General features: G+C 55.4%; 4 protein-coding genes across 6 annotated transcripts; 3 read left to right on the plus strand and 1 right to left on the minus strand.

Moving 5' to 3' along the window:
• Positions 1-785: 785 nt before the first annotated feature.
• Positions 786-7856, minus strand: RXRB (retinoid X receptor beta). Of its 2 annotated transcripts, none has more exons than XM_032141605.2 (10): positions 7430-7856; positions 6357-6604; positions 5499-5655; positions 4957-5136; positions 3630-3802; positions 3105-3234; positions 2768-2900; positions 2561-2652; positions 2143-2248; positions 786-2028 (listed from the first exon to the last, which is right to left on the minus strand). In XM_032141605.2, exons 1-10 carry the CDS (start codon positions 7671-7673, stop codon positions 1881-1883), a joined length of 1611 nt encoding a protein of 536 aa, XP_031997496.1. In that variant the 5' UTR covers positions 7674-7856; the 3' UTR covers positions 786-1880. The 2 variants fall into 2 exon arrangements, with proteins under 2 accessions (XP_031997496.1, XP_031997495.1); XM_032141604.2 differs by having other exon boundaries at positions 2561-2664.
• A 49-nt stretch (positions 7857-7905) lies between these two features.
• On the plus strand, positions 7906-11643 carry SLC39A7 (solute carrier family 39 member 7). The gene is made up of 8 exons (XM_032141606.2): positions 7906-8135; positions 8439-8859; positions 8948-9116; positions 9274-9327; positions 9465-9629; positions 9762-9902; positions 10112-10308; positions 10742-11643. The coding sequence occupies exons 2-8, from the start codon at positions 8443-8445 to the stop codon at positions 11012-11014; spliced, it is 1416 nt and encodes a 471-aa protein (XP_031997497.1). The 5' UTR covers positions 7906-8135; positions 8439-8442; the 3' UTR covers positions 11015-11643.
• Positions 11644-11772: 129 nt separating this feature from the next.
• Positions 11773-15354, plus strand: HSD17B8 (hydroxysteroid 17-beta dehydrogenase 8). 2 transcript variants are annotated; one of them, XM_058432301.1, is made up of 9 exons: positions 11773-11937; positions 12123-12340; positions 12442-12558; positions 12668-12760; positions 12861-12946; positions 13049-13133; positions 13339-13381; positions 13578-13652; positions 15287-15354. In XM_058432301.1, exons 1-9 carry the CDS (start codon positions 11886-11888, stop codon positions 15337-15339), a joined length of 822 nt encoding a protein of 273 aa, XP_058288284.1. In that variant the 5' UTR covers positions 11773-11885; the 3' UTR covers positions 15340-15354. The 2 variants fall into 2 exon arrangements, with proteins under 2 accessions (XP_058288284.1, XP_031997498.1); XM_032141607.2 differs by lacking the exon at positions 15287-15354 and adding an exon at positions 13839-14031 and having other exon boundaries at positions 11777-11937.
• A 205-nt stretch (positions 15355-15559) lies between these two features.
• Positions 15560-19909, plus strand: RING1 (ring finger protein 1). The gene is made up of 7 exons (XM_032141608.2): positions 15560-15849; positions 15970-16105; positions 16814-16974; positions 17103-17318; positions 18351-18740; positions 18922-19195; positions 19491-19909. Exons 2-7 carry the CDS (start codon positions 16028-16030, stop codon positions 19590-19592), a joined length of 1221 nt encoding a protein of 406 aa, XP_031997499.1. The 5' UTR covers positions 15560-15849; positions 15970-16027; the 3' UTR covers positions 19593-19909.
• Positions 19910-24136: the final 4227 nt, after the last annotated feature.

Here is a 24136-nt window from a genome sequence, read left to right on the forward strand (position 1 = left end):
ATTTAGGGCACAGTGGGAGGGGGAGAGGCGGGCCTGGGGGGTCTCAGTCCCCACCCCACCCATAATCAGGTCTCCATAATTACTTCCCTCACCCCGCCCCGTGTAATTACAGAGCCAGGCCGGGGCGGGGGTATTTATAGACAAGGCTATAGATAGCGACGAACTGGGGCGGGGGATGTGGGGGAAGGTGTTCTACGGGGAGCAAGAGGCCAGAGACTGGGACCCACCGACAAACACAGGACAGTCAAGTCCAAGGAGATGCAAATGAGGGACGCGGTAAGGGAGTCCCAGAGCCCAGGTAGAGGGGGAGCAGTGTAAGATGAGCGAGCAGTCGACTCTGGTTGGAAGGGTCCAGGGAAATGGGGTCACTCAGGGACGTGTGCCGCCTCCGGGCGGGCAACGCCTGAGAAGCCCGCAGCGCTCGGCGCCCAGTGCGCCTCCACGAGCGGGCACCGCGCCGGGTCTGCCCGGAGCCCGCAGCGCGGCCGGAGGGAAGGCCGCAGCGAGCCGAGGCGCCGCCGCCCGCTGGCGCGGAGAGGGCACGAGCAAACAAGGCGCCTTTGAGAATCCACCGCCCCCCTTCCTCCTCCGGCCGGCCCCGCCCCCAGCCTGGCACACCCTCTTCCCCCCTCCCCGACAAAGCTTGCCTTGTGTCCCCCACCCTGCGTGCACCTCTTGGGCCCCAGGGAACCTCGGCTGCGGCGTCCAGGGATCGCGTCTGGAGCTCCCAACCGGATACCCCCCCAAGGCTGAAACGGCGCTGCCCATCCTCATAGTCACCTCAGTCCAGAAAACAGCGATTTTAATTTGAAAGCGATTTTATGTATGAGTGAGAGGGGAAAGGAGCCCCAAAGAGAAAGGACGCAGGGCAAAAATCATGCAGCCCCAGCACCCCACCTCTGCGGGATGGCCACCTCCCCTCAATTCTCAGGCCAGGATTCTGTGTCCCCAGCCTATGCTATGTGCCCAGGGCTGGAGAAGAGCTGTGAAGGGAAGGCCGCGGGACTACACTCGTGAAACCATCCCCTGTGGGGGCCCTGTCCTCACAGTCCAGGCCCCTTCCCCAAGTTAGACAGGAAGAGATTGGGGTGGGGGGGAGCTGGGAAGGCTAGTGCTTGGAGAGCCCTAGGGACAGGCCATTTCAGGGCCCTGCCTTTCCCAAACACCCACCTCCACCACTGGCATTTCTTAGTCAACCTGGGAAAGTACAGTACTTCTTTGAGTCTAACTGCAAGTCTCTATCCTCACAGGAAATTAAAAATAGCAGATCGGTTCCTACATCTCCACCAGCCCCTTCACCACCACCACCACCTTTTTTATATTTCAGTCTGACTGCAGAAGGAGGTGAAGTGTAAAAAGAGACTCTGGACAGTGACAGGGCCCCTCCGTCTTCCAGAGAGGCCCCCATCTGCCAGGTTTGAGAGGAGGAAGGCCTGTCAGGGCCCTACTCTCATGTCCATCAGTTTGGGGGGCCTGCCCCCCAATATCTACCTCTGGGGGAGTTCCCCATTTCCACTCTTCAGATGGGAAGCAAAATGAGGCAAGATGAGAGGGAAGCAAGGTCCTGGAGGCAGGGCCAGTGCTTTGTGCTCGGGGAAGGACAGAGGGTGAGAAATCACCCCAAATCATGGGACACCCCGACAAATTCAGAGACTCAAGGCCACTGAAGGGAGACAACCAGTCCTCACAGGGATCTGGGGTCCCTTCCAACTTGGGATATCAAGCAGATCCCTTGGAGGGTTTACGTTCTTGGTTCTGCCCTGTACTTCTCACCCCATCAAGGTTCTGGGAACATGGCCCCCCCATCCTGCCCCAGGGCTTGGAGTCCCTCTTGGATGTGTGCTCCTCCAGTGTGAGAAGCACCACATCTGGGTCTGAGCTCAGGCCAGTTGATGGGGAGCCTCAAGCATCTCCATGAGGAAGGTATCGATGGGGGTGTCACCAATGAGCTTGAAGAAAAACAGATGCTCTAGACACTTAAGGCCAATGGACCGGAGGGCAGGAAGACGTAGCAGCAGCTTGGCAAACCTGGGGTGGAGGTGGGAGAAGGGGATTGAGAGCTGGAACACACAGGCCCTGAACACATCCTCATAGCACTCCCCACCCTCAAGGGAGCCTCAGTGCCCCCCAGCCCCATCTCACCGTCCCTGCTGCTCAGGGTACTTCTGTTTGCAGTAGGTCTCCAGTGATGCATACACTTTCTCCCGCAAGACCTCCACCTCACTAGGGTTGGAGAGGCCCTTGGCATCTGGGATGGCAGGGAAGAGAGGAGGAAGAGAAATGAAGACAAACCAAATCAGGATGGCCATGCAGATGTGAGCCACAGGATGCCCCTTTTGGGCTGCACTTGCTTGCCCTTTACCAGAGGCCTGGCAAGGGAAGCAGGGCCCACTGGGTTTGTGGGATGGATCCATGGATATGGGTTTTTCCTCGGCCAGTTGGGAGATTTCCAGGTTGAGGGTCTTACTGAGGGGGATAGCTGGGTAACTTAGGAGTCTCGGAGAAGAGGAGGCTCCAAGGTTGCCTTGGCCTTGAGAGACAAAGGTAATCCTCCTCTTACCTGGATTAAACAGAATGATTGCCCTCAGGCAGCCAAGCTCTGTCTTGTCCATCCTCATGTCACGCATTTTGGACACTAGCTCTGTCAGCACCCTGGAGAGGGACCTGCAGGTCACTCAAAGGTCACAGCTCAGCCAGCCTTGGACACGGACCAGCCTATAGCCCCACCCCCTCTATCTACATGCCAGCCTAGCCGAGGGCCACTGACCGATCAAAGATGGCTCCTACTCCTGCTGAATGGGCTGAGTTACGGTGCACGTGAAGACCTGTGGCAAGGAGGATGCCATCTCGAACATCAATGGATCGGTGTGAGAAGGAGGCAATGAGGAGTTCATTCCAGCCTGGGTGGGGCAGCAAGGGTCAGGAGCCAGAAATCAGGCCAAGGGATTCAAAGCACATCAGTGGAAGAGAAGGAGAAAAGAGGTGGCGAGGTCAGCAAGTTTGGCTCCCTGAGTACGCAAGGTAAGGCCACTGGGGTCACTAAAGGTCGGGAAGTCAAAGAGGGGTCAAATGTCAAGAGGTCAAAGGGATCCAAGGTCACTGACCTGCCCGCAGCAATATGACCTGATCATCCAGAGGCAAGGAGGAAAAGTGTGGGATCCTCTTCGCCCACTCAACAAGCGTGAATAGCTGTTTGTCAGCTGCCTGACAGATGTTAGTCACGGGGTCATTTGGCTGCAGGGGACGGGGGTAAGAGTTATGGAAGATTTTGAGATACGCTGGGAGCCCCCTTGTAAGAGGCTTTTGACACCCCCTCCTTACATAGTCTTCCTGTGAGCCCCATCCAAACCAATCCCTGTAAGTGAGTCTTCTCTTCTGGCATTCGTGCAAACAATTATTTATTTGGGACATGCCTGTGGTTCTGCCAGTGGGTTGTTTGGGGAGTGGAGACAGAAGGAGCTATCACTTCCACCTCAGATGTTTGAAAGACCTTGTTTGGCAGCACCTCCAGTCCCAAGTAGTGCTAGGAAGGTTATGAGGGGAAAGGAGGGGGAGGGGATATAGAACAGACCTAGACTGCCTCCCCCAACCCCCATCACGAAGGAGAGTGGATTGACCCCAACACTCACGCTGCTGCCGCTACCCCCGGTTCCCCCAGGACCCTCAACGCCCTGGTCACTCTTCTGTTCCACAGCAAGCTCTGCCTCCAGGATCCTGTCCACAGGCATCTCCTCGGGGGCTCCCCCAGCCCCCTCCCCATCCCCATCCTTGTCCTTTCCCCGCTGACGCTCCTCCTGTACCGCTGCAGGGGGAAGGGGGAGAGAAAAAATGGAAAGTCAGCAGCCAGCCATGAAGGGGTTCCACAAATATCCTTACGGCCTCATCAGGATCTCATGGCCCTTGGGAGATATTTATAGGAATTGGGGAAGTCACTGGAAAGGGTGGACTAGGGGCAGCCCTGAAGCAAGGGTTATAAAAGGGCAGGTAAGTCAGTCGGGAAGGGTGAGGTAGGTAAAAGAATTAGGGGGGAATTTAAATGGAGAGCCTACTACATGGTTAAAAAAACATGCCAAGATTCAACCTGAGAAAGCTGATTGAAAAAAAAAAATTTTTTTAATAAAATATGCCAAGAAACATACTAAGCACATTTTAACATTCACTCAATTATCATAATGATGCTGGAAGCATTTATTCTCATTTTTAAGATGAAGAACTTGGGGTTCAAAGAGATTAATTTGCTTAAATTCATATAATACATGGCAGGTCATACAACTGACTCTAAGTGTGTCTGAGTGCAAATCTTGTGCTCTTCTGACTCAACAAATAGGCTGTGAAAGGAGCACTGGCCTAGGTCTTCGGAGATGTGGGTTCTGATCCCAAACCTGCCTGTCATTCCTTTGTTGCACGACCTTGGGAAAGCCAAGCCTCAGGCTCATCTTCTCTAAAGTGGGTGTCTTGACCAAGATACGCTCTAAAGTGTCTCTCAGAATCCTAGGAATCTGACTTAAGAAGATAAGATGGAGACACGGAAGAAGGAAGGGAAGCCCTGAGGTCTTCAGTAAAGTCTGTAAGCTTAAGAGTGCCCAGTCCCAGGAGTTAGAGGAAAGACCACAGATAACAAGAGACAGAGACCAGAGAAGGTCCATGGAATCGGAGGAGGAACCACTCAGGTTAGAAATGGGGAGACAGCCCATCATGGGTAAGGAAAAGTTATCCTACCCTAGGACCAGTCTAGGGAGGGGTCATATGTGCAGGCCACAGAGGCCTAACCATTAAGAAGGAAACTCAAGGGCCAGAACAGGGTAACAGGGAGGAGAGCTGCCAAGGGAGAGAGAAATCAAATATTGCCCTCTAGAGGAGAGAGAGCAGTCCAGCCTTCCAGAGAGATACACAGTCTGAGTGGGATAGGGGAGAAGGGCATGTGGTCTAAGACGCCTGGGCAGGGCAGGTCCTTACCCTCCCTCTTCATGCCAGTGGCCAGGCACTTCTGATATCGGCAGTACTGACAGCGGTTCCGCTGGCGCTTGTCCACTGTGCAGTCTTTGTTGTCCCGGCAAGAGTATGTAAGGTCCTTGCGGATGGTGCGTTTGAAGAAGCCCTTGCAACCCTCACAGCTGTAAACCCCGTAGTGTTTGCCTACAGGGAAAGGGGAGGAGCAATAAGAAGGTTGCATGGAGACACCTTCACCATTTAGTCTCTTTCCAATCTCCCCCTAGCAAAACTTAAAGTCCTCTCTGTTTGCCAAATACAGAGATAGGGAACCAGGAGCTGAGTGATGATCCACTCCCAGTCTCCTCACTGTTCAGAAACCCTACACGCACTTCCTTTTCCCTCTGACCTTCCCCCCAGTCGCGTCCTACATCTCGGCTTCAGCTTCTTTACTCTCATCAGGCCTCCCCCAGGTCACTTGCTCTGACCAAACCCCATAAGCCCTGGGAATCCCACAGGCGATGCATGGCCCAGACTCTCCCTCTCTGTTCATCCTCTGAGCCCCATACCTGAGCTTCTGTCCCCGCAGATTGCACATAGCCGTTTGCCAGCCCCAGGGCCACCTGGAGGGGGTGGACAGTGCAGGCCCCGGACCCCTAAGACTGGTGGCTTCACATCTTCAGGGGGGCCAGACCCACCCCCAGGGAGTGACACTGTTGAGTTAATCTGGGATGGGGGAAATAGGGAAGTCACAGGAAGACTTATTGGGAAGGAGAATCTCACAGAAGTGATGGAGAAATCATTCCCTACCACTAAGCAAGGCCCTGCAATGCACATTCCAGAGGGTGTCATTTACACTGCAGTCTATGTGAAAGGCCATCCCTGGAGCACAACCCCAAAGAGAATAAACAGGCCCCCCTGAAATTGTGCAACACAGTGACCCTGAAGGGCAGGTGTCTTGGGAAAGCAGATGGGATCAAAAGGGCAGAAAATCAGATAGATGAAAAGGACATCAAGAATATCAGAATTAGCCAGGCGTGGTGGTAGGCACCTGTAATCCCAGCTACTCAGGAGTCTGAGGCAGAATCGCTTGAACCCAGGAGGCAGAGGTTGCAGTAAGCCGAGATCGTGCCACTGCACTCCAGCCTGGGCAACAGAGCAAGACTCCATCTCAAAAAAAAAAAAAAAAAAACACACACACACACACAAAAAACAAAGAATATTAGGGTTCTTTTAGGGGAGGAAGCATGCACTGAAAGATCAGTAACCTCAGGAAAGGCAAGGGGTCTCACAAAGACCACAGGCCTGACAAGATGAGAGGATTGGAAGGTCAATGGGCCATGGGGAAGTTCACACAAGGATCTGGGGTTACAAGGAAAACAAGAAAACGAAAGTGGCCAGGCAGTAAGTTGGTCACAACCTCTCACCTGGGGGCTGCTGACAGGCCCGGAGAATCCTGGGGGAGCTGGAGGGGGCAGACCAGGGGACCCCATGGAAGAACTGATGACTGGAAAGGGAGAGCCCAGTGGGGGTGGTGGCATCGGGGGTGGGGGTGGGGCCCCAGAGCCTCCAAGGGATGGAGCTGTTGAAGGGGGTAGGGGTGGCCCAGGAGGAGAAGGGGGAGGGACTCCCTGGGGAAGGGGATTTGGGGAGGAGCTGTCTGGGCTTCGGGAGTCTGAGGAAGGGGTATGTACAGGCACACAGACACACAAGAGACAGAAGAGACAAAAAAAGAAAATGAGTCTTCAAACATCCAACTAGAGACTTTAATTCTCTAATACCCCACCGTGTGGGACCCAGCCCACTCCACCCATCCCCAAGTCCAGAGACACCCTGCTGTCAAAACGACAGTGTAACTCCGGCTGGTCCGATGGTAGTGGGTTATCAGAACTTACTAACATTAGTGTCACTAAAATTGGTATACAACCTCCCACTGCTATATTTGACTGGCTAAAAAAACAAAAAACAGCGTAACTCCTCATTGTGGTGAGAGGAGGGAGTTGACAAGGAGAGGAAGATAGTTCAGGTGAGGAAAATTTTCCAACCAATCCATCTGAATGAATACCAGGTCATCCCAAAGCCACACCTGTCTCGTGGATGGGGCAACACGTGGGGTAGACCATCGAGCCCCTCTATTCCCAGCGTAAAGCCAGGTAGCCAGAGCGTGCAAGGGAAAGAGACAGGCGGGAGAGACCCCTCCTACGACGCAGGATCTGCCTGTAAACGCCCCAAATCCTAAGGTTTAAGAGGAATCGTGCCCTTCCCACGCCCGCGACCTCCGGTGCCCAAGGCCTCAAGCGGTCACAGCTAGGAGGGCGGAAGCTCCCCTTCCCCGCCCCGCCCCGGGGGGGAGGGTGCTAAGGCCCTCGGGAGGGAGGGGACGCGTGTTTACAAACAAGGGGGCGGGAGCGCCAGAAAAAGAGTACCGGGGGAGGCTGTGGGGGAGGGGTTGCAGATAACGCGGTCACTGGCTCGCCTGCCCTTCTGCTGGGACACTCACCCCGCCCGCTGTCGCCCATCCCGTCCCGTCCAGCCTCCCCCGGCTCCGGCTCCGGCTCCGGGGTTTGTTGTTCTCCGCCTGCCGCCGCCGCCGCCGCCGCCGCCGCCGCGGGATCCAGCCAGGGCCGTCGCCGCCGCCACCGGGACGCGACCCCACAATGCATTTCTTTTCGCACCCCCACCGGCCCACACTGCCCTGCGGCATGCCGCTGAGGGAGGAAGGGCGGGCGAGCGGCCCAAGACATGATCCCTGGCTGAAAGTAGGGATACCGAAGAGGTCCCAGGGATTCCCAGGGATTGATCGGAGGATTAGCTGAGCACGAGGAAGCCCCTGAGAGAAAGACTCTGGCCTGGATTGGGTCGAATTAAGCCCGTCGCTCTGCTCTGTACCAAAATGACAGCGCCAATGTGGCAGCCATCTTTGTACAGACGGGAAGTCTCGGCGCGAGTTCCCGCCCCCTCGTCTAGTTAGAAACCGAGGAGGCGGTCTCCTCCGGCCTGTTAGCCCGCCTCGCCCACCCTCCCCTCAAATAACCTCCACACTCGCGCTTGCGCGTCAGTGCGGGATGGATTCGTCGCTACCGGAGTGCCACCATATTGGTAAAGGCATTAGGGCGAAGGTGGAACGGAACTTCCTGTTCTCGCGGGATCTAAAGGCGGGACTGCCACGTCCAAGCAAACCGGGAAAGGAGAGGATCCTGGAGCCGGTGAGAATTCTCTGTTTTTTCTCTACCATCCTTTCCAGGCCTTTTCCTCACCTAATGAGTCATAGAGACGAGGGCCCAGAGAGTCTGTAAAGTGGCTGGTGAAAGATTAGTGTCCCGGGGCCCCACATCCGGGAGGTGGTTCGGGATAAAGAGAACTAGTCTTGGGAACAATGTAGGTGGGAACTTAAGGGAATGGGAGAGCGGCCCATAGAGGTGGACAGAGGGCGCGATTGGAGTAAAGCGGACCCTGTGTAGGTATAGAGTTGAGTCAAGTGGAGTCACTGCCTCTGTCCCTCTGGTCAGCGTGATGGCCAGAGGCCTGGGGGCCCCCCACTGGGTGGCCGTGGGACTGCTGACCTGGGCGACCTTGGGGCTTCTGGTGGCTGGACTCGGGGGTCATGACGACCTGCACGACGATCTGCAAGAGGACTTCCATGGCCACAGCCACAGGCACTCACATGAAGATTTCCACCATGGCCACAGCCATGCCCATGCCCATGGCCATGGCCACACTCACGAGAGCATCTGGCATGGACATACCCACGGTCACGACCATGGACATTCACATGAGGATTTACACCATGGCCATAGCCATGGCCACTCCCATGAGAGCCTCTACCACAGAGGACATGGACATGACCATGAGCATAGCCATGGAGGCTATGGGGAGTCTGGGGCTCCAGGCATCAAGCAGGACCTGGATGCTGTCACTCTCTGGGCTTATGTGAGTCTCCAGGGGATGGGAGAGAGAAGGGCTGGTTCTGGATTGTTGGGAAACTCCACAGTACTTGATCCTGACTCTCCCTCACCAGGCACTGGGGGCCACAGTGCTGATCTCAGCAGCTCCATTTTTTGTCCTCTTCCTTATCCCCGTGGAGTCAAACTCTCCCCGGCATCGCTCTCTACTTCAGATCTTGCTCAGTTTTGCTTCCGGTGGGCTCCTGGGAGATGCCTTCCTGCACCTCATTCCTCATGCTCTTGGTAAGTAACCTCTGACTTCTACCTCAAATCTAATCTATGTTGTTCTTTGGGGGAAAAGGGTTGTTTCTCCTTTATGATCCCTGATCTTTCGATATTCCCCCAAATACACACCCTTTGTGTCAGATATTCCTCATCTGGTTTTCCCCCCTTCTTCCAGAACCTCATTCTCACCACACTCTGGAGCAACCCGGACATGGACACTCCCACAGTGGTGAGGAAGAGACAGATGGGGATGGGAGTTGGGGTGCTGGGGAAGGTCCATCTCTCCCTATTCCTCACTTCCCACACTTGACGGGGAGGAGTCTGGAATGCACATCTCCCTTAATGTCTCAATGCCTCCATTCCCAGGCCAGGGCCCCATTCTGTCTGTGGGACTGTGGGTTCTCAGTGGAATTGTTGCCTTTCTTGTCGTGGAGAAATTTGTGAGACATGTGAAAGGAGGACATGGTCACAGTCATGGACATGGACACCCTTACAGTCACACACGTGGAAGTCATGGACATGGAAGACAAGGTGAGCCCAGGAACAACTTTCCTGAAAGCTGACTTGCCTGCCTTAGAATCTCCTCATCTTATGGCCCTCAGGAGGGAGAGGACATGTTGGAAGATCTGTTCTCCACTCTGACCAACTCTTTTCTTCCCTCAGAGCGTTCTACCAAGGAGAAGCAGAGCTCAGAGGAAGAAGAAAAGGAAACAAGGGGAGTTCAGAAGAGGCGAGGAGGGAGCACAGTACCCAAAGATGGGCCAGTGAGACCTCAGAAAGCTGAAGAAGAAAAAAGAGGCTTAGGTAAGGGCCAGAGTTGGTGATAAATTTGGGCAAGGGACATCATCACAAATCACATGGAATATGTGCTGTGGGTAATGGCAGGTATCTGAGAAACACTAAAGGACTGGGTGTGAAGTGGTCTCTGAGGGGAGGTGTAAGAATAGCTGACCAAGACTGGAACAAGTGGTGATGGAAGCCTCTGATCATTTTCTCTTCTTGTCCTGTACAAGACCTGCGTGTGTCGGGGTACCTGAATCTGGCTGCTGACTTGGCACACAACTTCACTGATGGTCTGGCCATTGGGGCTTCCTTTCGAGGGGGCCGGGGACTAGGGATCCTGACCACAATGACTGTCCTGCTACATGAAGTGCCCCATGAGGTCGGAGACTTTGCCATCTTGGTCCAGTCTGGCTGCAGCAAAAAGCAGGTTGGTGATGTCTGCCAAACACAGCTGCCTCAAACCCTTTATTTCTCTTCACTCACCCTAAACCCAAACAGCCTCTTATTAGTTCCAAAGAATTCATACTGTCATTGACAAGTCCTCTAGAAATGACGGGGGAGAAGTTCTGGTTACTTTGTCCTTTAGCTCAGTATTTCTTAAACTGTGGTCTATAAACCATCTGAATGGTTTAGTCGAGTCTTACACACACACGCCTACTCAATCAGAAAGTCTGTGGAAAGGACCTCTGATCTCTAAGATTTTTCAGAAATTGTATTCTAGACCGCTCCCTCTTCTCTTTTTACTTTGATGTTTAGTTTCCAAATCCATGTCCCCTCTACCTATACTCCACCAGCCACTTCTAAACCACTGATAATCTTTAGCTATTGGTGAGTGCCTTTTTCTCTTTTCTGCCCATCAGGCGATGCGTCTGCAACTACTGACAGCAGTAGGGGCACTGGCAGGCACAGCCTGTGCCCTTCTCACTGAAGGAGGAGCAGTGGGCAGTGAAATTGCAGGTGGTGCAGGTCCTGGCTGGGTCCTGCCATTTACTGCAGGTGGCTTTATCTATGTAGCAACAGTGTCTGTGTTGCCCGAGCTGCTGAGGGAGGCATCACCATTGCAATCACTTCTGGAGGTGCTAGGGCTGCTGGGGGGAGTTGTCATGATGGTGCTGATTGCCCACCTGGAGTGAGGGGTGGATAAACTACCCCTGCCCCAAACCTCTACCCCTAACTCCAGGTCAGGGGTGCGTAGAGGTTGGGGGCCCTGGCCAGGGACATCTGCCAAAGGAAGGAACTGTAGCCTGGGAGAATGGTTACTTTGGCATTAGGGCCTTCAAGGGCTGGCAGTCTTACAGAGGCTGGAGCGGTGAGAATGAGAGGCCAGAGGGACCATAGTTTTGGGCACCGTCTGACCATGTTGCGTTTGGAAGGCTAAATGGGGCCATGAAGAAGGCTGGAAGGGACAGGGGGTGACGGCAGCCTACCTGGTGTCCCCTACCCCACCTGTTCTCGGAGAACCAAGTTGCTACACATAAAGTTCTCCAAGGTCCAGTTCCCTTTCTCCCACCAGTTGGTGGAGGCTTCAGGGAAGACCAGAGTCCTGGACAGAGAGGGTAACAGGAGGAGTCGGGGATAAACATCAAACATCAATCGTGTGTCCTGATTTGGGAGTGATTAGGGGGGATGGGGGTGGGAGAGGGTTAGTTGGTAATCTCATGGCCTGTTTTTTTTTTTGTTTCTATTCCTTTTATATCACTGTGTTTGAATCGAGGGGGAGGGGTGGTAACCGGAAATAAAGTCCTCCGATCTTCCGCCCCACATGCAGTCTTTGTCTTTTTGGGGGGAATGGGGCCCCTTGTCTTCTCCACACCCGGGGCCCCTAAGCAGCAGTGTCTGGCCCTGGCCGCGCCCGCCCCCGCGGTGGGAGGTCGGCCTGCGCTGGTGGCCGCAGATGGCTTAAGGCTGGCGGGGCTTTGATTGGCCCGGGCTTTTGCCCTTGCCACGCCCCCTCTGCGCTGGGATTGGCTTAGTGCTGGGGTTCCCACCCACCCGCAGCACGCCATGGCGTCTCAGCTCCAGAACCGGCTCCGCTCCGCACTGGCCTTGGTCACAGGTTGAGGGGGTGCTCTCCCGGGGCGGTTTGGGGTGTTGGAGTGAGGTCAGGGGCGTGCCCCTGGAGTCCGCGGCCGCTGTGACCTCTGGCCCCTTACCCACATTTTACTAACTTTCTGCCCTGTGACCTCTGATCCCTGCCCCCTCCTCCCCTTGCCCGGTCCGGCGTGTTCTGTCCTACCTCAGGTGCGGGGAGCGGCATCGGCCGAGCGGTCAGTGTACGCCTGGCCGGAGAAGGGGCCACCGTAGCTGCCTGCGACCTGGACGGGGCAGCGGCACAGGAGACGGTGCGGCTGCTGGGCGGGCCAGGGAGCAAGGAGGGGCCGCCCCGAGGGAACCACGCTGCCTTCCAGGCTGACGTGTCTGAGGCCAGGGCCGCCAGGCGCCTGCTGGAAAAAGTGCAGGTGAACGCCAGGCCACCTTCCCCCTCTAAAGCTCTAATATTTTCTCCACTGCCCCGGCTTTTTGGGGGGGGTTTTTGATGCGTAACCTCCCCCTCCCATAGGCCTGTTTTTCTCGCCCACCATCTGTCGTTGTGTCCTGTGCGGGCATCACCAAGGATGAGTTTCTGCTGCACATGTCTGAGGATGACTGGGACAAAGTCATAGCTGTCAACCTCAAGGTGGCGATCTCTGAACCTGCGACTTTGGGCCCTCTTAGCCTGGGGAGGGAGTTGGAGGAGGGCTGTCACCCCAGCTGATCTTTTCTCCCTTGTTACCCTTTCCCGCCAGGGCACCTTCCTAGTCACTCAGGCTGCAGCACAAGCCCTGGTGTCCAGTGGTTGTCGTGGTTCCATCATCAACATCAGTAGCATAATAGGAAAGGTCAGGTTGAGTTGGACGAGGTCAGCCAGCCAAGTGGCATAGAGAGGAGAACCCCTCCTTGAGACTCCTGACTCATTCCACATCTCTGACTCACCTATAGGTGGGGAACATGGGGCAGACAAACTATGCAGCATCCAAGGCTGGAGTGATTGGGCTGACCCAGACAGCAGCCCGGGAGCTTGGACGGTTGGTCAGATGCTTGAGGGTGCTGGGGAGCACCTGGGGGGTCTGAGGGAGGGGCCAGCATTCAGCCCTCTCCAGAATCAGCAGCCACTCTCCTTCCCACAGACATGGGATCCGCTGTAACTCTGTCCTTCCAGGGTTCATTGCAACACCCATGACACAGAAAGTGCCACAGAAAGTGGTGGACAAGGTAGGAGGCTGTGGGTGGGGGGCAGAATCATTCAGAGACTCAATCTCTCTGGGCTTCACAGAGAGAGAGAATACTGGGCACAGTTCCTGGCAAACATTAAATATTCAATGAATGTATGAGGAATGAAGACAAAAAAGGGTCACAGACTCAGTCTTCAAAAAAATCCATAAAAGCAGCTTTCACCCACATGAGTATTTCCTTACAGATTACTGAAATGATCCCGATGGGACGCTTGGGGGACCCTGAGGGTGAGCACTGAATGGAGTGGGGTCCCTGGGAAGGGGGCCTGAATGAAGAGATCCCCAAGGTTTTGGGATTTTCTAGGGGACTGGTGGTTGGTGTCTGGAGAGGTTTGTGGGCAGGGATGTCTTTGGTGGGAGATTATGGCTGTTTTGGGTCTATGGGAGTGAGCAGGATTCTGCCCTCTCCCCACCATTCTCATAGATGTGGCAGATGTGGTCGCATTCTTGGCATCTGAAGATAGTGGATACATCACAGGGACCTCAGTGGAAGTCACTGGTATGAGGCCAGCATGGGGAGGGAGAGGGCAGAGAAGTAGAACCCAGACTATCTGAGAAAGCAAGTAAGGGGAGTCGAGCCACTGGGAAGGGCAGAGGTTCCCAAGGCCAGGGACAGAAGTGGGTACCCCCTAGCCCATTTGTCTCTCCACCCATGCATCTGTCCAAATGTTTCTGCCCCTCCCAGGAGGTCTTTTCATGTAACTGCCTCAAGGACCCTGGACTCTGCTCACCCCCCACCACTCTGCCTGGCCTCCTGCTGATGAGGACTCTAAGTTCCCAGGCTACAAAAGGGGTGGCAGTGTATGGCTCAGGAATGCTGAATATGGGAAGCAGGGGTGCTCGTGACCCTAATAAATTCCAAGTACTCTTCCCTGCCACCTCCGGCTCTTCTTGTGTCCAAGCCCTCAGACCCTTCCCCACCTCCCCCTCCTTTCCCTTTCCCGAAGGATTGTTCCCTTTCTCTGCCTGGTCTCCCAGGGCAACCCCCGCCGCCGGGTGTGAGAGGAAAGAGTGTGTGTCACTGTGTATGCGTGACACTCCGAGTCTTTTTGGAGGGAGGGGTTCGTGCGTCACCCCTTTCCACTGGTTCTGCAGCACCAGTCCCCTCCCCCCAACTCCCTGGGTTCTTATGGTCCCCAAGGGTGATTTGTTCATGGCCCCATCTTGGTGTCCAGTCTGGCCTTGAAAGGGGGTCTTGAAACAGGTGGCCCTCCCCCACCCCTCTCCTTTCTCTGAGTCCCCCCCTCCCCTTTCTTTCCACCTTACAATAGCTGCAGCCGGCCTGGGGTCGGATGGGGGGGATTAGGGGAGGGGGCCAGGATTAGGGGAATGAACCAGCCGATGAAAGGGGCTGGAGAGAGCAGGAGGGAGGGGGCTGGGAAGAGGAGGAGGAAGGGGAGGGGGGTCTGCGCTAATCGACTCTGGCGCCCACATAAGGACTGGCCACGGACTGAAGGAGAGGACAGGGAAGTAGGGGGGAACTGGGGTGGGGGGCGAGGGCACCCACTGCTGCCTTGTCCCAGAGACAGGTCACCCCCTGGCAGCCGCAGCCCAAGTCCGGGAGCCTCAGCTCGGGCGGGGACAAGATGCCCATCAGGGTCTCTAACTGCCCCCCACCCCCTCGCCCCGTATCCCTCTCATTCTCTACACTCAATGGGGATCGCTCTGCCCTTTCCTCTTCTCTTTCCTCCCCATCCCCTTCGTTTACTCTAGAGTCCTGGAAGAGGCTTCTGCCCACTTCCCACCCCAGACATTCTGCCCCTGTGTACCCCACCCACACGCGCACCCCCCCTTCCCAATGGGAGCCCCATCTTGTGTGTGTCCTTGTTTCCGCGCGGTGTCTCCATTCCCCCCCGTTCCTCCCGGGCGCCTCCCTCCCTTCCCCGCCCCGGGCCGCGGCTCCTGATTGTCCAAACGCAATTCTCGAGTCTATGGCTCTGGCCGAGAGTTGAGTCTGGACGTCCCGAGCCGCCGCCCCCAAACCTCGAGCGGGAGAGCGGGTCGGAGGGTCTAGGGAGAGCCAAAGTGGAGGGTGAAAGGAGTCCCCAGGGTGGTAAGGGGAATCCCGGGCACATTGGGACCTAGGTGTGTTCTCAGGACTAGAAGGCTAAAGCGGCAGAAGATCTTTTGCAGCCTTTTTCCCCGGGATCCTGGAATGGGGATTACGGAGAAGTGAGGGGGGTTGATCCCCAGAGTCGCCAGGGTACGCAGAGTGGAGGAGGTAGCCCTTTTCACGAGCCCTCTGTCCCCTCCTGGGGTCCCAGATATTCCAGGCCCCGCCCCCCGGAGCTGAGGCCCCGGGTGGGGGCCTCTGGAAGGGAACCGAGGCTAAGGTTGTTGGCCGCGCGACGGTGCTGGGCCGGGGGCGGAGACCGTGGTTCCCTAAGTGGCGCAGAATTCCCGGGACGCAGGATCCTCACGTGGGACGAGCCCGTCCCGTGGGCGGGAGAACCTCGGCGTCCACGTCCCGTTCCACCCGCGCCGCGAATGGTGGGTGACGTCTCCGCCGGCGGGGGGGAGCGGGTGTAGCGGAGGAGCAGGCGGAAGTGACGTAGGGCCCCAGCGCCCGGGCCATGGCGGCGGCGGTGGCGGGAGCTGCTGTCTGAGCAGCGGTTGCGGACAGAGCGAACTTGGCCCAGGAGCCCGGGCCTAGGGAGAGGCGCGGCGGCGGCGGGAGCGCGAACGGCTGGAGCTGGGTGAGGGGCAGTGCCGGCGCGGGGGCGGGAGCGGGGGCGGAGAGGGGCGCTTCTGGAGGGGCGGGGTCTGCGCGAGGGGCGGCCCCCCTAACGCCCTCCTCCCCTTCCCCCCACCCCCAGCCTTCCTCGCCTCCTCCTCGGCTGTGGAGCCCTGGTGGGGGGTCTGCGCCCGGTCACCATGACGACGCCGGCGAATGCCCAGAATGCCAGCAAAACGTGGGAACTGAGTCTGTATGAGCTGCACCGGACCCCGCAGGTGACAGGCATTCTCCCTTTCAGGCTTACCCCCTCCCCCAAACCCTTATATCCACAGACCCCATCACACAGCTTCTTTTCCGTAATTTGCTCTGTTCTGCCCTGCCTGGCCCTTAATCTTTCCAAAGCACTCTCGCATTTGTCTCATTTAATTCTCAAAACAGCCCTGCCAGAGAGGTGGAGCAAGTATTATTATCTTCATTTGAAAGATCGCGAACACAAAAATTACCTTCCCTGTTCCTCATTCAGTGTCATAAGTCAGTGCGTATAAGACTCACTTTGGGAGTTTATTAAAAGCAGAGCTTCATGCCCCCCAACATTCTGATTCAGTAGTGAATTGGGTTCTCAGAATCTCAGTTTTTAACAGGCACCCTATGGGGTTCTAATACAGGTAGCACCAGGACTTCAAAAAATTTTGTTGAAGTTTTTCCCAACCACAGATTTCTGTCATCTTCACTCCTAGGCCACTTAGCCACCTCAGATCCTCCTATTCCAAAGCTCCTACTCTTAGTTAATGGACACTAAAGTCTGTCTTTTCTCCATTTGCTCCAAGTCATCAGTCCTTCTCTTTCTCAGAATTCTTGTCTCCTGTAGAGACCAACATGGGTCTTCTGACTGTATTTCTCAAAACTCTTATTTTATGGGCTGCTGTTTCTAAAACCCCTTTCCCTGTAACCCACACCACCTTTCTACCCACTGATGCCTTCAGGAAGCCATAATGGATGGCACAGAGATTGCTGTTTCCCCCCGGTCACTGCATTCAGAACTCATGTGCCCTATCTGCCTGGACATGCTGAAGAATACGATGACCACCAAGGAGTGCCTCCACAGATTCTGCTCTGACTGCATTGTCACAGCCCTACGGAGCGGGTAATAGGAGAGACATGTTTGAGATGAGATGAAGGGGTACAAAGTTAGGGCCCTCTCACTGGTCTTGGTTCAGCCTAGGCTTCAGTTCCCTTGACCGACCACTGAGGGCTTCCCTTCTCCTACCCCAGGAACAAGGAGTGTCCTACCTGCCGAAAGAAGCTGGTGTCCAAGCGATCCCTACGGCCAGACCCCAACTTCGATGCCCTGATCTCTAAGATCTATCCTAGCCGGGAGGAATATGAGGCCCATCAAGACCGAGTGCTTATCCGCCTGAGCCGCCTGCACAACCAGCAGGCATTGAGCTCCAGCATTGAGGAGGGGCTACGCATGCAGGCCATGCACAGGTGTGAGGGTCAGGAGAGAAGCAGGACTGGTGGGATGGGTCCGTGGGTCAGTCCTTGTTGCTTGCTAGCTTCTAAGCCTTGGCATCCTAGGAGCTGACCACAAACTGATCATTAGGGCTGGAAATCATGGGTGTAAATTGCAGTTTCTTAGTAAACAACTGGCCCTGCTATTCTTAAGAAAAATATAGGGCTGGGCACAGTGACTCACATCTGTAATACCAGCACTTTGGGAGGTGAGGATGGGAGGATCACTTGAGCCCAGGAGTTTGAGACCACCTTGAATAACATAGGGAAACCTCATCTCTACAACAAATTAAACATTTAGCTGGGCATGGTAGTACATGCCTGTAGTCCTACCTACTTGAGAGGCTGAGGTAAGAGGATCACTTGAGCCTAGAAAGGAAGGGGATGCTGCAGTGAACCATGATCACACCACTGCACACTGCACTCCAGCCTGGGAGACAGAACAAGGCCCTGTCTCAAAAAAAAAAAAAAAAAAAGAAGGAAAAATGTAGTTTACCCCGTGACTTTCTAAAAGTTAGAACAGTAGAGCGATTTTGAGAATAAGCTCCGGATTCATACTGCAGGAAGTTAAATCACCTCCTAGGCCAGCATCTCCCAGTCTTTCATGTGTATCCAGATTCCCTGTAGATCTTCTTCAGATGCAAACTCTGATTCAGTGGGTCTAGAGTTGGGCCCGACAGTCTGCATTTCACAAGCTCCCAGGGGATGTCTGTGCTGCTACTGCACTTTGAGAGGTGACAGCCTATGATCACTATCAAGTTACTTAACCTCTCTAAGCCTCAGTTTCCTCAGCCATAAAATAGAGGTAATGTAATTACCTGTGTCATAGGATTCATTGTATTAGGTGAGGGGATTGGTGCAAAACACTTAGTAGAGTGCTTAGCACATTGTTCTTAATAAATATTAGGTATCATCGTTAGGATTTTTCTTATCTCTTAATTCTCTGAAGTTTAAAGTCTAAGCCCTTTATCCTGGATGCTTTCTAACCTTAACCACTTGCTTCTACAGGGCCCAGCGTGTGAGGCGGCCGATACCTGGGTCAGATCAGACCACAACGATGAGTGGGGGGGAAGGAGAGCCCGGGGAGGGAGAAGGGGATGGAGAAGATGTGAGCTCAGACTCCGCCCCCGACTCTGCCCCAGGCCCTGCTCCCAAGCGACCCCGTGGAGGGGGCGCAGGGGGAAGCAGTGTAGGGACAGGGGGAGGCGGCACTGGTGGGGTGGGTGGGGGTGCCGGTTCGGAAGACTCTGGTGACCGGGGAGGGACTCTGGGAGGGGGAACGCTGGGCCCCCCAAGCCCTCCTGGGGCCCCCAGCCCCCCGGAGCCAGGTGGAGAAATTGAGCTCGTGTTCCGGCCCCACCCCCTGCTCGTGGAGAAGGGAGAATACTGCCAGACTAGGTGAGGAGACCTGTCTTTCCCCAGCCACTGAGAAACCAAAGATCACATAGATTTCCATCAGAAGTGGGCTTTGCCCAAACCCAAAATACCACCCCAACCCAGAATTCATTTTGGAAAGCCCCTACCTCCAGTCCCCATCTGAGGTGCCCTGGCTCTAAGCCTGTCCTCCCTCCCATTCCAGGTATGTGAAGACAACAGGGAATGCCACAGTGGACCATCTCTCCAAGTACTTGGCTCTGCGCATTGCCCTCGAGCGGAGGCAACAGCAGGAAGCAGGGGAGCCAGGAGGGCCTGGAGGGGGCGCCTCTGACACCGGAGGACCTGATGGGGGTGGCGGGGAGGGTGGGGGTGCCGGAGGAGGTGACGGTCCTGAGGAGCCTGCTTTGCCCAGCCTAGAGGGCGTCAGTGAAAAGCAGTACACCATCTACATTGCACCTGGAGGCGGGGCGTTCACGGTGAGAGCTTCTGAGGGCAGTGGTAGAGGAGGGGAGAGGAGGGAGGGTGGTCTGGGCCACATAGAACCATGGGCCTGGTCTAACTCATCAGCACTCTTCCCCTATACATCCTCCATCTCTTTCTATGTCCCCTCTCCTTTCCCATCATCCATGTCCTTTTTTGCCCTATCCCTTTTATTATTCCTTTTTTCTTTCCTCCTCCCTTGGTCACCTTTTGCCTCTCATTCATTTCCTTTTCCATCTTCTCCAACTTTCTTCTCTCCTTTCCCCGCTCTCCCTTTTACCCCCTCCTCAGACGTTGAATGGCTCGCTGACCCTGGAGCTGGTGAATGAGAAATTCTGGAAGGTGTCCCGGCCACTGGAGCTGTGCTATGCTCCCACCAAGGATCCAAAGTGACCCCACCAGGGGACAGCCAGAGGAAGGGGACCATGGGGTATCCCTGTGTCCTGATCTATCACCCCAGCTTCTTTGTCCCCCAGTACCCCCAGCCCAGCCAGCCAACAAGAGGACACAAATGAGGACACGTGGCTTTTATACAAAGTATCTATATGAGATTCTTCTATATTGTACAGAGTGGGGCAAAACACGTCCCCATCTGCTGCCTTTTCTATTGCCCTGCAACCTCCCATCTATACAAGGTGTTGGAGAAGGCGAAGAACCCTCCCCTTCACGCCCGCCTACCAACAACAAACGTGCTTTTTTCCTCTTTGAAACCTGCAGTTCTGTGTGTCTGTTTATCGGGGGTGTACAAGAAAAAGAAAGGAAAATAGATTGGGGAGGGAGGCCTAGAAATAATGTAAAATCAGCCTTGGAAATGGGGAGAAAATGTCAGGTTATTCGAGATATGTCGTCGGAAACTCCAAATTAGCAAATATGTATGAAAATAGGAATCATCTATGAAGCTGGAAGAGAGGATAAAAAACAGAGGTGCCAAGTTGGACCTCAAACTTTCCCCCTAAAACCTGAGTCTCCCAGGCTGAAATCCAGGGTTTCAACACCAAAGGGAAAGCAGGAAAATGGCTCAAAAGAGAAAGGGATGTTTGTAGATGTGGGAAGGACCATGATGTTTGGAAGTCACTGCGAGCAGCCGGTTTCAATAGCTGGAAAGAGGGAGGGAGGTGGGGAGGGCTGCGGAGAAGCTCCCTGTTCGACATCCCGGTCCCCCGCCACCTCCCAAAAAAGGGCAGGCTGGGCTGCAGACTGAGTGTGAGTGCACAGCCTTTGCCCGCCGGGCGGCGGGGCTGAGCAGAGGGAGGGCCGCCCGGGAACCCTAGTTCTGTGTTCGTCCAGGCAGCGGCTGAGAGCAGGGGAGCGGGGGCATCAAGGAAAGCCGCGGCTGCCTTACTGGCCTCAAGTTCCGCGAGCGGGGCTGGGCACCAAGCCTGAAGCTGGGGGGACGGCGGCGCACGACTGCACTCCCGGTCCGGGGCAGTGCAGGTATTCGGGGAAGATGAATCGCTTCTCCAGAACCGACTGCTGTTCCTTCCACCACCGGCAACCTCTGCCCCTCACTTCCTGTTTCCTCTGCTTTGGGTACCCCCAGCCCCTCCGGCCCCAAATTCCTCCCCCTTGCTCAGTTCTCTGTCTCACTGGCAGAGGAGCCGGCTGTGTTTCCCCCTAAAGCCCGCTTGGCCCTCCCAGTTCCGCAGCTGCGCGGCCTGCTCGCCGATCCAATGGCTCCCTTCTCCACCCTTGGCATTTCTCGTTTGTTTGCCTCCTCTCTGGTATCCTCGATCCCGCAGATGCAGGTGGGCATCCTCCAGCCCCAGCAAGTACTGCGCACCAGTTGGGCTGGCTAGCCCTTTTCCTGCAGAAGCAGACAACAGCCACTTCTACCCTCGTAGGAGCCCCTTTCTACACCCACTTCCCTGGAACCCGTGATCCTTACTCCCCTCCTCCCGGACCCCAAGCATCCAGGAGGTGTACGATATAAGGGAAAGTTGTAGTGGGAGGCAGGTAGGCGTTGTTCCTGGAGTTTCAGGGTAGAGAAGCAGGTGGGGAGGAGGCGGGTGAGATACAGAGGTGGAAGCCAAAAGTCTGGAGTTAACCTGACTTCTCTTCTGGCTCCAAGGGCTGCCGGGATCGTCTGTCCTCACCCTACTTGTCCTCCCCAGCCCTAACCACCCGGCAGCCTCTTCTCTCTCTCTGCTGCCCGCCCTGCCTTCACTCTGAAACAGCCTGCCCCCTCCCGGGTCCCCAGTCCTCACCTTCGCCCCACACGCCCCCCTCTCTATCACATTTCCTTTCGTGCCCCCCTCACCCCCATCGCTTGGTGCGAGTGCTCTCTCGCCCTCCTCTCCCCGTGACCGAACCTCACAGACATGGCTGTTTATTTAGGTGACACCATGTGGGAGGCACAGAGGAACCGTTTCCATCCTGGCTCACTGGGGCATTTCCTTTCCAGTCCTTCAGTCCCTCCCAATCAAGCCTATGTTACCGGGTCAGGCAAGGTGAGAGATACAAAGTATGCAAACGAAAACGTTACTATTTTGTTGAGGAACAAGATACATGTGGAATAGTTGACAATGCAGAGGAACAGGGTAGAGGAAGGAGGGTTGATACAGTATTAGAGTCAGACAAACCTGGGTTCAAATCAGCTCTGCCACTTACAAACTGAGCCACCTTGCACAAGGCACTGGGTCTTCCCTCTGTTTCTTCACCTGCAAAATGGGGGAGAATAACAAGTTGCCCTGAGAATTTAGAGATAATACAAGTAAAGTTACATGCCTAACAGATCAGTGGCTCTCCCAGTGTGGATCCCAGACTAGCAGCATCAGCATCGCCTGGGAACTTGTTAGAAATGCAAATTCTTGGGCCCCACCCCAGATCTGCTGTTTAATAAACTGGAGGTGGGGCCAGCAATTGCATTTTCCCAAGCCCTCCATGTGCTTCTGATGTTCACACAAGGCTGAGGACACTGCAGAAGATGCCTCACAAAGTGTTACGGCCTTGCCTTATACTGCAAAGAATGGCAAAGGGCCCGTGCGGGGGTGCTCTGTGACTCCCAAGCAGGAGGATCACTGTGGGCCAGTAGGGAGGTCAGGAGCGGCCTCACAGAGGAGGTGGGATTGGGCTGGGGAAGGAAACAGAGAAGCCTTTCTGCAGTGGGTGAGGGAGATGGGGGGAAGCTCCCTCTCCCTTACCCTACCTACCACCCAGCACGATTTTACCTCTCAGGCTTCTCAGTCTCCAAAGCAGAGCAGACCATGTATCTGAAGGCGGAAGCTGAGCTCTGCACCCTGGAGCCTCAGGGCCCTGAGGGAAGGTTCCCCCAGGAGACCCCTGCCCAGGCAAGGCCTAACTCTGAGGGCCCTGTCCTTGCCTGGCAGCCCTCAACACCCTGGGAAGCTGCTCACAGGAGGCTGTGCTCTGGGCTTCTCCACCTTCACAGTCCACCTCAGCAAGGAGGGAGGCGCCGCTGAAACCGCCAACCACTTCTTCAGTTGGGTGTGGGGCTTAGCCTCTCCTCTCCCACCTCTGTCTCCTCTGCTTCCTCCTCCCCCATGCTGCTCTCACCTCTCTCCCCTCTCCCTGCAGGCTGGGAGCAAAAGAAGAGGAGGAGGAGAAGAGAGGACAGACCCAGCCCTCTACCTACTATGGCACTCCTTTACCTGCCAGCTGTCACAACCAACCCTTCCCCAACTCCCCTACCTGGGACCCCCATCTCCACCCACAAATCCACTCAAATTTCCTGCCTGGAATGTGGAGTCTCTTCCCACTGCTGTCACCTCTCTCAGCACAGCCTGGGCAAGGGGCCCTTCTCCTCCCCCAATATAGGAAGTGCTTCAGTCAAGGGGCCCACCTGGCCCTGTACGAACACTTTCACACAGGTGATAGGCCCTACTCCTGCAGAAAGTGTGGCCACAGCTCTTGCCACAGCTCACACCTGGCCCAGCACTGCGGCACACACCTGCCTGAACCCAATCACTGCCACCAGCATGGCAAGGGCTTCTCCCCAGAGCTCCAGCCCGCTGCAGCCTGCCACTCTACACACAGGCAAGCAGCCTTACGTCTGTGCCACCTAAGCCTTCTTGTGGTAGATGAGGGTGCTGGCCCCCACTCCAACCTGCAACACCAGCAGCAGAACCATACCTGGGGGCGTCCCCATCACAGTGATCAGTGAGGCAAGGGCTTTGGACATTGCTCAGGGCTGGTGCAGCACCAGCAAGTCTGCAGAAGCAAAGGCTGCAGGCATGGTTTCTGATACAGCCCCAGGCTGGTGCAGCATCACTAGGGCCACATCAGGGACAGGCTCTACTGCATGCCTCTGTGGCTGTGGTTTCACTTGGAACACCCACCTGCAGTAACACCAGGCCTCATATGTGGGGAGGAATGAGATGAACACAGTAGGGAGGCAGGGAATCAGAGCCCCCAACCTGCAGCGCTCTATGAGGGTGGCAGGGCAGCCTCAGAGACAGACTTCCTCCACCTGTGGGAGGCATAACAGAGCAGAGCTCCACCCACTCCCAGCCAGGGTGACCTTCAGAGCAACCATAAGGGGTAGCTCGAGTGTCTGGCCTGAACCCACTCAAAGCTGGAATGGCCAGGTCCACTTCACTCTAGACCAAAGTTCCAAGTTCTGAGGGAGCTCCCAGGCCAGGAAAAGTTTTCTCTGGAGAAGAATCCATACTGCTCAGTGTCTTAAAAAATTTTGTTTTTTATATAAATAAGAGGTCCTGGGCACTTTTCCATCTCCTGTCCTCCATCGGAGAAATTTCACTAGGCTGTCTCAGACCTGCTGTTGTCATGGATGGATTAGACTCCTTGGGACTTTCTTGAAGGGTCATTTTGAAGAGATAGCTTAGGCTGGGCATGATGGCTCATGGCTGTAATTCCAACACTTTGGGAGGCCAAGGTAGGTGGATTGCTTGAGGCCAGGAGTTCAAGACCAGCCTGACCAACATGGCAAAACCCTGGCTATACAAAAAACACAAAAATTA

This window comes from Hylobates moloch, unplaced genomic scaffold (assembly GCF_009828535.3).
Source record: "Hylobates moloch isolate HMO894 unplaced genomic scaffold, HMol_V3 SCAFFOLD_20, whole genome shotgun sequence".
Classification (NCBI taxonomy): domain Eukaryota; kingdom Metazoa; phylum Chordata; class Mammalia; order Primates; family Hylobatidae; genus Hylobates; species Hylobates moloch.

Excerpts from the sequence above, each read along its gene's own strand:
- RXRB (XM_032141604.2), bottom strand. The coding sequence starts at position 7,673 with ATGTCTTGGGCCGCTCGCCCGCCCTTCCTCCCTCAGCGGCATGCCGCA. Across the intron at positions 3,803-4,956 it reads CACTGGCATGAAGAGGGAGG|CGGTACAGGAGGAGCGTCAG; the intron begins GTAAGGACCTGC and ends TTCCCCCTGCAG. Across the intron at positions 2,665-2,767 it reads GTAGGAGCCATCTTTGATCG|GTCCCTCTCCAGGGTGCTGA; the intron begins GTCAGTGGCCCT and ends AGTGACCTGCAG.
- SLC39A7 (XM_032141606.2), top strand. The coding sequence starts at position 8,443 with ATGGCCAGAGGCCTGGGGGCCCCCCACTGGGTGGCCGTGGGACTGCTG. Across the intron at positions 9,630-9,761 it reads TCATGGACATGGAAGACAAG|AGCGTTCTACCAAGGAGAAG; the intron begins GTGAGCCCAGGA and ends TTCTTCCCTCAG. Across the intron at positions 9,903-10,111 it reads AGAAGAAAAAAGAGGCTTAG|ACCTGCGTGTGTCGGGGTAC; the intron begins GTAAGGGCCAGA and ends GTCCTGTACAAG.
- HSD17B8 (XM_058432301.1), top strand. The coding sequence starts at position 11,886 with ATGGCGTCTCAGCTCCAGAACCGGCTCCGCTCCGCACTGGCCTTGGTC. Across the intron at positions 12,341-12,441 it reads GCCTGCTGGAAAAAGTGCAG|GCCTGTTTTTCTCGCCCACC; the intron begins GTGAACGCCAGG and ends CCCCTCCCATAG. Across the intron at positions 13,653-15,286 it reads GACCTCAGTGGAAGTCACTG|CCTTTTTCCCCGGGATCCTG; the intron begins GTATGAGGCCAG and ends GATCTTTTGCAG.
- RING1 (XM_032141608.2), top strand. The coding sequence starts at position 16,028 with ATGACGACGCCGGCGAATGCCCAGAATGCCAGCAAAACGTGGGAACTG. Across the intron at positions 17,319-18,350 it reads CGCATGCAGGCCATGCACAG|GGCCCAGCGTGTGAGGCGGC; the intron begins GTGTGAGGGTCA and ends TTGCTTCTACAG. Across the intron at positions 18,741-18,921 it reads GGAGAATACTGCCAGACTAG|GTATGTGAAGACAACAGGGA; the intron begins GTGAGGAGACCT and ends CTCCCATTCCAG.